General features: G+C 41.1%; 1 protein-coding gene across 1 annotated transcript; it reads right to left on the bottom strand.

The window, feature by feature from the left end:
• Nucleotides 1-259: 259 nt before the first annotated feature.
• On the bottom strand, nucleotides 260-1,671 carry LOC118792476 (homeobox protein goosecoid-like). The gene is made up of 3 exons (XM_036550331.1): nucleotides 1,368-1,671; nucleotides 793-1,052; nucleotides 260-400 (listed from the first exon to the last, which is right to left on the bottom strand). The coding sequence occupies exons 1-3, from the start codon at nucleotides 1,669-1,671 to the stop codon at nucleotides 260-262; spliced, it is 705 nt and encodes a 234-aa protein (XP_036406224.1).
• Between the last annotated feature and the right edge of the window lie 8,341 nt (nucleotides 1,672-10,012).

Genomic DNA, 10,012 nt, shown 5'->3' with positions numbered 1-10,012 from the left:
ACGAACGAAATAAATGTAGTCAACATATGTAATATACACAGAGGCAGTCATATCTTCACGTCCAAATATTTCCATGTTATTTAAATTTGCTTTAAATTAAACATAGATATCCACCAAAGTAGCCAATGCTTTCTGTACATCTTTGCAATGTCATTGTCGCAACACATTTCATAATTTCAGTCCACGGATTTTTACACATTTTACAATATGTACATATTGTGTATGTGCAAAAAAATCAGTTTGCACTTGTGGAAGATCTTCAGGAATATCCACTTCCCGTGTCCAGGTCATGCTTGCGTTCCTCTGTGTCTGAGCTGTCACATCTCTGACTGTTTCCTGACAGTTTCGAAGATCCTCTCTGCTGTCGTCTCCATTTTGCTCGTCTGTTCTTGAACCAAACCTGTGCAAGATAAAGGATAAATAATGGTGTGATTGCCTGGATGGGAAGAGACGATACTGAGTAGAATATTCGATACTTTTATAACACTATTCCAGAACGTGCAAACTGCATTGCTTAATTAACATAAAACGGATATTAATTGGCTGAGATTATGTGTATAACTGTAGGATTGTTTGGGCATTGTTCCCTTCTTTATATTCATAAATTTGAGTTACATTTGATCTTGTTTGCAAACAGAAAATGATATGTAGCCGTCTGAGATGAAGGGCAGCTTTTATGAAGAGCCAGCATAGCATTTATGTTCACAGATCGTTTTATGGAGAGCGGTCTGTGAACATAAATGCCATGCTGTAAAAGCATTAAATGAAACGACAATCTGCAGTTAGGCTTACCTCGACTTTTTCCTCACGAAGTTGCACCCTCCGCGCCAGCTGTTCCCTCTTCCCAACATCTGGGTATTTTGTTTCAAGGAAAAGGCTCTCAAGCGCTTCGAGCTGTTCCTCAGTGAAGATTGTCCGGTGTCTCCTTTTCTTGCGGTAGTGCAACTGGTTCAGCAGCTGAAGCTCCGTTCTGGAAAAAGTGCCGAAGTTCATATAGGACATCATTTGATGAGGTAGTGGGGGGAGCAGCGCTGTCCGGGGACTGTCGTAGCCTGTACAACAGTCACAATAACAGTGCAGATTTAAAGTCTTATTCCGAAACAAGACCCCACAAATTTCGCGCACCTCCATCGCAACTACGAAGCGAATCAGAACGCGCAACACGAGTTTACTACGGAGGAAATTAAGAAATTGCGCTACAAAAACAAGTGTTATAACTAATTAAACTTACTAAGTGACTAATTAAACGTACTTTTGTGATTATGATCATTTCCACCATGGAACAATCCAGATATGATAGAACTATCCACCGCCGAAAGGATATGTTAGGACTTTCTATAACACACTGCAGTATGGCTAAAACTCACCTGTAGGAATGCATGGACAGCGCTGTGTCCCCAGAGCTGGTATTGCACCGCAACATGATGGGCCGCTTGGCCCCTGTGTGTAAAGATGTCCATAGTAATAGTTATTATATCCTATTCCATTTAGTGTCTGGATGTTCGATCCTGTGAGCCCCAGTGGGTGTGGGTGAAGTTCAACGTAATCCGCAGCCACGCACAGAGAATCAGACAAACTCGAGGGCACAGCGTTCCGGTGCAGCAAAGCCGATTCCTTACCGGGAGGTCTCACCGCCAAAATACTATCAATACTGAACATACTCGCGGGCATCACGAGCCGCCGCAAATGCGTTGTCTCTTCAGGTGTTATTGCATTGCGCATCAAGGGTTCATGTAGTTACGAACTAAAGCTTAGTGCTTTCCCTTGACTCTGCTCCCGGCGCCAGAACGATGACTGCGCGGCACTTTCTTTTTTTGCAGTCCATGTAGACTTCTCTGTTTTATACTCCGCAGACGTCATTGGGGATTGCATCTGAGATTCTAAACCATTATGGTCATGTCAGGGGTCAGAGCAAAATGGTGTGAAAAACCACAGATGTGCGAAGTGGGAATTAATGAAATCAAGATCATCATTCCAAATAGCAGACCCGTTAAACAAACCACTTAAGTCAATTTGACGTCAGACCGAGGGTGACTGTATCCTATGTGTCGGTTGGATTACCATAGTTCTCTTGTCCACACACAAAGGGCTGCCTGGCAGCTCCCGTGTTAACTCTTGAATGGAGATTTTTTTTTTTTTTTTTTTTTTTTAATTTGATAATAGTTACTCTCTTTAGAAGACCTCCTACTACTTTCGGTCTCCGCATTGGACGGAGAGTGGTGAGTTGTGCACCAAAATGGTCTGACACGGCTACTCCGTTGACCAAAATATATATTTTATGTCTATGCATACGGTATTTTTTAGCTGTCACCAAAAATAACAGCTTACACATTTGTGCTATATAATAAAGTATAGGAACATCCTGCTTAATTTAAGGCTTGAGACATTCAAATACATATCTTATACCGAGACATAAGATCTTTAAAATATTACAAAACCCAAAATGACGTTTCCCAGTTTTCGTCCTGAAAGACTATGCTAAAAGTCTTGCTCGGATGCTTCTCCATGCGCTTACAAACGATTTTAAAGAAATTTAGGGGGAAAAAAATCTTCGAAATTAATTTAGAAACAAGAATATACATTCGTTCTGAGTTGGTGTGCGTGGGAGATTCATTCTCATTATTACTGGTAGGATTCTCGTTTGTATGGGAGTTGTTTGCGTGTTATTTGCAGAACAGTCGGTCTGACACGGATTTGATGCACTGCCTAAAGGAGCTAAACATAAAGAGTGGGCTATATTTATTCCACCGGCGACGCTGTCGCGGTAGGAAGGAAATTGCGCGCATTAACGTCAAACACCTTCCCTGATGGGTTTACATGAGGAACAAACCATTCCCCCCCGTGATACGATAACAGACATTAGCGCCCCTATTATAAAAGTCATTGAGTTCTCTCACTGTTTCATCAGTGATAAAATGGAATACACTGACATTGGGAGTGTGAGAACGCAAATTTAAGACATTAACTTTCAGCTCAATAAAAGACTCAGTATGTGTGCATTGACCTTTCGATACATAGTTAATTTACTCAGTGGTTTTACCTTTAAAAAGGTGAAGTGTTGAATCTTCTGTAGACGCTTGATGTTTTGCTCGCGTTTCCAATATTTACCGTCAAATTCACCTGGTCTTCGCTGATTTTCAGCGTTTGTTAACTAAAATATAGACCTACTACTTAGTCTCAAAATGATATTAATTTTTGTCGTGTTAGTTTTTTATCACGAATATTTTTTACGAGATGAAGTAGGACACTCAATATTGAAACACTAGCATAGAATTTATTTATGCGCACAACATATTGCCTTGAAGAAGAAGTAAATGAGAACATTGGGAGTGTGTTCTTTCGTCCTGTCATCTTGAATGACAGATTCCTTATTCACAAATGTATGTGAAATTGGTGCATGTAAATGTTTAAAAGATAGTTATTGCGAGAAATTGATCTAAAAAGCAAATCACAACACAAGCGCGTTCGAATTTGTTTAGCATGAAACGTCATGATGTTGCAGGTGTGTTTAGTCATGTCTACCATGTCTCCTAATCTTATCCTGAATCAGCGCATTGTTTTTAATAAGTAAAAGGTGGGATTAGAATTGGGGTTGGCTAAATTGATACTACGGTGATATTTTGGAAAGAACACGCGAGGACGTGTGCATTTTTCATTATGTATTTTACAAATTAACACAATGCTCCTTTTTTACATTTGTGCACAAATTGTGCACAAATTTGCACAATGCTTTGATATTACGAAAAATTGTGAAGTAGAGAATTGAGCGAATGAGATTAGTGACAAAAATACGCAAATAATCATTCAACCATTCAACTATATATCGGTTGATGTGGTAACAGTATATTAAAGTGAAGGTGAGTCATTTTTATGAGTATTTGAACACTGGCATATTTTCGTGTACACAGCTTTGTGCACAGGCTTTGTTATTTTTTTACTCTTCTTAGGGATAGAACAGTGATGGGAAAGCAGTTTTATAATGCATTTTATTCGGGGAATTTTACGAAAGATGCTTAGATAAGATGAAATTGTTTGAATCTAAGATCTTAATAGACAAAAAGACTTTAGACACCTGTAATTATTTTTAAGGTAGACATTGAGGAACAAATGCTAATTTCTTTTATTCTGTCTGTTTGTCGCTTGTATTGTGATTGACTTATGCAGACGCTGTAAGGTAATACACTTCCCTGCTGACTTTCTTGCCAGGTCGCTCTTGAAAAAGAGGTTCTTATCATCAAGAGACCCCCTGCGCAAATAAAGGTTAAATAAAAATAGTGATATTCATTCCTCAAAATGAAATAAATGCCCAGATGCAAAACATTTCTGTTTCACCATCAACAATAACCGTCTCTGTTCCCATTCAGGCATAGCTAGTCTAATTAATGAAAAAAAAAATGTTTGTCAAGAGAATATGAATTGATATACTGACATAGTATCCTGTACATATTCAATATAAAATTATATACTATTGTGTAGCATGAGTATCTTGCTAAAATTAGGGGTAAAATAAACTGAAATTCAATGAAATGAACTGGATGCTGTTTGAGTCTTTTCTACAATGGGTAGTGTTTAAATACATTGTGTAAACTTTAAAACCTTTGAGTGATTTTGACAGGAACTGGCCCAGAGTCTTTTGATACGTGAACAAGTCAGCCTTGTCAGGCATCATGCTTTTTTTTTTTTACATTAATCCTACCAAGTGCCGAGAAAAGGACAGAGTAAACGAGACACCCCTTTAGAATTAAAAGCCATGAAAGAGGTGTGACAGCACCACTTTAAAAGTGAATTGATGGCATCATTCAGGGGTACTTAGATGCCCTTTTTGCTGACTGGCTTTGACAGGCACCTATTCAGGAAACTTTGCTTCTTTACCTCTCTCCACAGCTGTGTTTATATCAGTGGCCCAACCTGTATAAACCATGTTAATTCAACACCCAAATGAAAGACCTTAGAATGCAATTTCACTGTAATCAGAAAAACACATGAGCAAAATGTTTGTTTTCCTATATATAAGGAAAAATATAATATGTGTCTGTGTGCTCTCATGAAATCTGCTGCTTTTGTTGAGTAAAATCGAACATGGCGCGTATTTAATTACATGGCATTCTCACTGCTTCTGTTCTGAATCCCACTGACGTTAGGGGCAAGTACATAAATCAGAGTCTGGGGAGGTGGTAGCCGTGCTTTAGGGAAACTGCCACCCGATACACAGATGAGTCATGGTGCTAAGTGGTCCTTTAGGAGCTCTAAATGCACTGTGGGTTTGCAAAACACAAGGCAACCGCGTGGAAATCTACGGTCTGGGTGGAAGTCGTTAGCGGTCACGGTTGAGTTCCACGGTTCTGGTAGATGTCTGTGGCTGCCGTGTGGTCGCTTCCTGTGTTAGAGGAGATTGATTTGAGTGTGTCACAACATCTCCATATCACAGTCACAGACAACAAATCTTCGGTCGTCATGGTGGCACCTGTTTCATAGTGTGCCTCCATGACGTCACATGTGTGACAGTGCTGGAACCGCTGAACAGAAGGAAAATATAATCAGAAGCTGAAACCCATGCCTATGCAGGACAAAGTCTGAGAGATAGAGGACCTGGGAGAGAACAGCTTGAAACGGCTCCCCCCATTATTGGGATGTGGTCCAGTCAGTGTCTCGGGTCTGATTTCTGTGACACCTCTTAAGTTTTATTAATTAATTCAATAACAAAGATGAGGAATGACTGACTTTTCCATGTGTCTCGATTCCAGTATTTCTCAAAGCTGCTGCCATTTCATGTCTCTGTAGAATCATACTTAAGCAAATGCTAATCTGTTTTCTGCCGTTTTAGGCTCCAAAAAATAAGTAATAACAAATGAAACATCATGGAGTCTGCTTTTGTTGGCATCACTATGGGCTTTGTGGTGGACTAAATCACTGCAATCATTTACTAATCCTGCTCAGATTAATTAGCCTTGCTTTCTCTCAAACACCAGTGGAAGATAAGGAATGGACACAAGTATCCAGATTGAGAATGGGGTTCTATGGGAGGGGATGTAATCTGTGAATCTTTCAGTTTTATAATAGCTCATGGGATGCTCAGATGCAGGGTTCGAATTACAGAGGGGATCGGGGGGGTCTGACCCCCCTAATTAAGACTTGGACCCCCCAATAGAGGTAAAAGCAACAGTTCGGGGGGGGGGGGGGGGGGGTGAAGCATTTATATATCCTTCTTACCTGTAATTGTAAATATTACAAAGTATGGTGAAACATTTATATATCCTTCTTACCTGTAATTGTAAATATTACAAAGTATGGTCCACTTTAGGAGTGTCTGAAATCTTATTACAAGATTCTTCCAGGCGTGAGTATGGGAAATATATTGTAATATTTACAATGCCATTTGTGAGCCTGCCACCAGGCCACAAAAGATGACCTGTTCTGAACACCCTTAAAGGAGCCGCAAGAGACGTGGATGAGCCACATGCTGACTGATTTTGTTTTCACACCTAGCTTCTGTCTGCTAGTGAATGTGAAAAGGATCATGTCATCTGATCAGATTGCTGAACACTGAAGTATTGACCATCCCGCCAGTTTGTCAATACCACGGACAGCAGCTTCTTCCCTACCAGAGTAGGGCCCCAGTGAGCCAACACCAAAGGTCATTTTACATTACATTATTGGCATTTAGCAGACACTCTTATCCAGGGCAACCATTCATACAGCTGGATATTTACTGAGGCAATTGTGGGTTAAGTACCTTGCCCAAGGGTACGGCAGCAGTGCCCCAGCGGGGAATCAAACTAGCAACCTTTCAGTTACGAGTCCTGCCCCTTAACCACTATGGGACACTGCTACCAGGTGAGAGAAAAATTGCCACAACCAATCCACTCTTACAATTATAGCACCATCTGTTCATCTCTATGTGCACATCTTAGTGGATACACAGGTAGAATGGATTACAGATAAAATAATAATAGCTAATCTGTTATACAGCCAGAAGCACATGAAAGTGAAGTACCTTGTTCAAAGATACAACAGCAGCACACAACCTGGGAATCAAACCTGCCACCTTTTGATTGTATGCTCAACTCCTTAACCACTGCACCACACTGGCACCCCAGCACTGCACAGTCAAGTGGGCATATGGATGATAAAGAAGGTACACATGGGATTATAAACAAGAGAAAATAAAATTTAAAAATTGTCATCATCAAGAGACATTTTACACATAAGACACACAAATTGACAGAGGCTTGGCATATGGAATATAGTGTATATGAAATATAGTGAATATACTGTGTATGTGTATGTGTGTCTACCCCACAGGGCTAGACACACAGAGTACAGAGAGTACAGTTTCTTTATTTCTTTTATTTTCTTTATCTCAGGAAGACATGTAACACATTGTAAAAGTAACCAAGAAGTAAGAGAGCCTCAGAATTTTTGTTGAAAGAAATTTCATACTGCTGTGAGTTTGATTTATGTGACCCCAATATGTTCCCATGTGTTATTTAGTTGTGTCCACTATGATGCCATGACTGTGTTTAATTGTATCTGGATACGTGGAGAGAGTCCAGAAAACAGGCATGCATACCTAAGGCAGGAATTATAGTGCTTTGCAAAAAAGGAAAGGAGGTTTATATTCAAGAGGAGCACTTACTGTGGAGTATTCGCAAGGGTGTTAGGTTTCACTCTGGAGTCCTTGTTGTGCAAGAATCAATCTGTGCTTAATTTAATCAAGTTAATTTGTTTTCCATTGTTTTCCAACAGCAGGCAAAATCTTTTGTGCATGTGTTTTTCTGCTGCTGCTAAGGGGAATAGTACAATTGTACAATTGTTTATTCATTTAATGTGCAGTAGATTTATTACATTGTAGCTGTCTTCATTTGGGGTGATGGCTCACTCCACCACCAGGGCGCCAAGGATGAGAATCAGAATTCTCTCATGATGGATTTTTTTTTTAGCAGATGGACAGACAGTCGGACTGTGGAGGACAGAGAGTAAACAGGCAGGGCCAATTAGAGGTGGAAGGTGGAGGGACGTTCGCATTGTGTTCAGACACATTGTGAACCCTGTGGCTCTGCACCATGGGTGAGGGCAGCGGTAAACAGAATGTGCCAGAGCGGCCCTCTGCATTCCATCAGCAGGGACAGAGTGTACACAGTCAGAGTGGGAGGGGCTCGGTGTCATGCACCAGACACAGTGAGTGATGGGTGGTCTCCTTGTCCAGCTTCTCTCTAAGGAACTGGAGGGCGTCTCTACACCACACTATGTATGTGGGGCCAGTTTTCCTGAAACATTGTTGTAGTTCATTAGTGCAGAACTGAATGCGAGTACAGAGAAGTTGGATAAGAGCAGGGCTAGAATGAGTGCAGGTGGATGGGAGCAGGCTGGAATGGGATCGAGAGGTGGAGTGAGGGAGAGTGGGTTAGAATGGAGAATGGCTTCTAGAGTGTGAGTGTAGGGTAAGAATGGTAGAATAGGTTCTAGAGTTTCATTGAGGGAGAGTGGTTTAGAATGGTAGAATGGATTCTAGAGACGGAGTGAGGGAGAGTGGGTTAGAATTGTAGAATGGGTTCTAGAGACGGAGTGAGGGAGAGTGGGTTAGAATGGTAGAATGGGTTCTTCAGTGTGAATGTAGGAAAGTGGCCTAGAATAGTAGAAAGAGTTGGACTGGATTAGAGTGGGTTAGAAAGGGTTTAAATTATAAGCAGGTGAGGGGATTAGGACAGTTTATAGAGTTGGAGCGGGCCACAATGGTAGAATGGGTTATAGAGCTGGAGTGGGAAAGAGTGGGTAAGAGTGCGCTAAAACAAACAAGAGCCGACTAAAGCAAGCAGGAGTGGCTGGGAGTGTGCTAGAACAAACAAGAATGAAAGAGTGGGTTAGTGCAGAGCACGGTGTTCCTGGCCAGATGTTCTTCTGTACATGAATACGTTTCCCTCAATAAAGTGCAAATAGAGCACCAATTGCACAGACAGATTATGAAATAAAACCCACAACAATAATTAGCATTACATAGAGCGTTACAACCTTATGTAAAGGAGTATGCATTTAATTTTTTCTTTCTTTTTGTCAGGCAAACAGGAAATCCACTTAATCAACACTCAGCCAGCAGTGCCGGTTTCCCCAGATGTGGAGCACGTTGTAACTTAACAATGGACACCATGATGAATATGATTTTGGGGTGCAGAATGTGGGGATCACCTTGTAGTGAACTGTGTAATCGATGCGTATCAGCGTGCACAACACGTGCATCAATGACGCTTCAGAATGGTTCCGATGACTGATTACGACAGCTAATGGAAACGGGGCCCCAGCCTTTGGCTGCACACAATTATTATAAGTGATGAGCAGTAATCACTGGAGGATGCCGTGTTGGTTTCCATCGCTTTGATCACCTTTGCTCAACATGCTGATCTGGAAGGAGTCAAGTGAAATGTTTTGGACAGCATAGACTCGTGAAAGGCTTGGATTGTTGGCTCAGTAATTTCACTGCCAGTCATTTTTAGCTACTTGCCGTTTCCTGATTTCAGACACCATGTATGACTATTTTTCTTCCATCCTCCACCTAGTTTTTCTTCCTGGTCCACTGTGGTGACACAACACAAAAGGAGACGCTCCCAAGTATATTTTGACAGGGGAAATGGGTTTACAATAGGTGAAATGGAATCTGTGCAAGACATACAACTTTAAAATTAATTTTTGTCATATCAAAGTGCCTGGAGTAGTGTGAGATGCAGTATAATATGAAGGTGCTGACAGTGTGGATGGCCCTGCACGCTGTTAGGCTATGGACAAGCCTGGTTACATCTGTTTCCTATCACTCATCAACTTCTTGTTTCATCCATAGAAGCAAAATGACCTCAATCACATAGAAAATGCCATCAGATGTCAGCGTGCAGGAAATTATGAGATGTCAAATTTTGGACCTTGTTCCAGTTGTTCGGCTCTGTTCTGCTGCACGGGGACAGATCGCAATCATCACCACGTTGTGACTTTGAGAGCAGCGAAGCTCGTTATTTAATCAGGTTGC

The sequence above is a fragment of the Megalops cyprinoides genome, chromosome 17, assembly GCF_013368585.1.
Source record: "Megalops cyprinoides isolate fMegCyp1 chromosome 17, fMegCyp1.pri, whole genome shotgun sequence".
Classification (NCBI taxonomy): Eukaryota; Metazoa; Chordata; class Actinopteri; order Elopiformes; family Megalopidae; genus Megalops; species Megalops cyprinoides.
Note: the sequence above shows the minus strand (reverse complement) of the source record. Positions and strands in the feature narration are given on the sequence as shown.

Excerpts from the sequence above, each read along its gene's own strand:
- LOC118792476 (XM_036550331.1), bottom strand. The coding sequence starts at position 1,671 with ATGCCCGCGAGTATGTTCAGTATTGATAGTATTTTGGCGGTGAGACCT. Across the intron at positions 1,053-1,367 it reads CTGTCCATGCATTCCTACAG|GCTACGACAGTCCCCGGACA; the intron begins GTGAGTTTTAGC and ends ACTGTTGTACAG. Across the intron at positions 401-792 it reads TTCGTGAGGAAAAAGTCGAG|GTTTGGTTCAAGAACAGACG; the intron begins GTAAGCCTAACT and ends TATCTTGCACAG.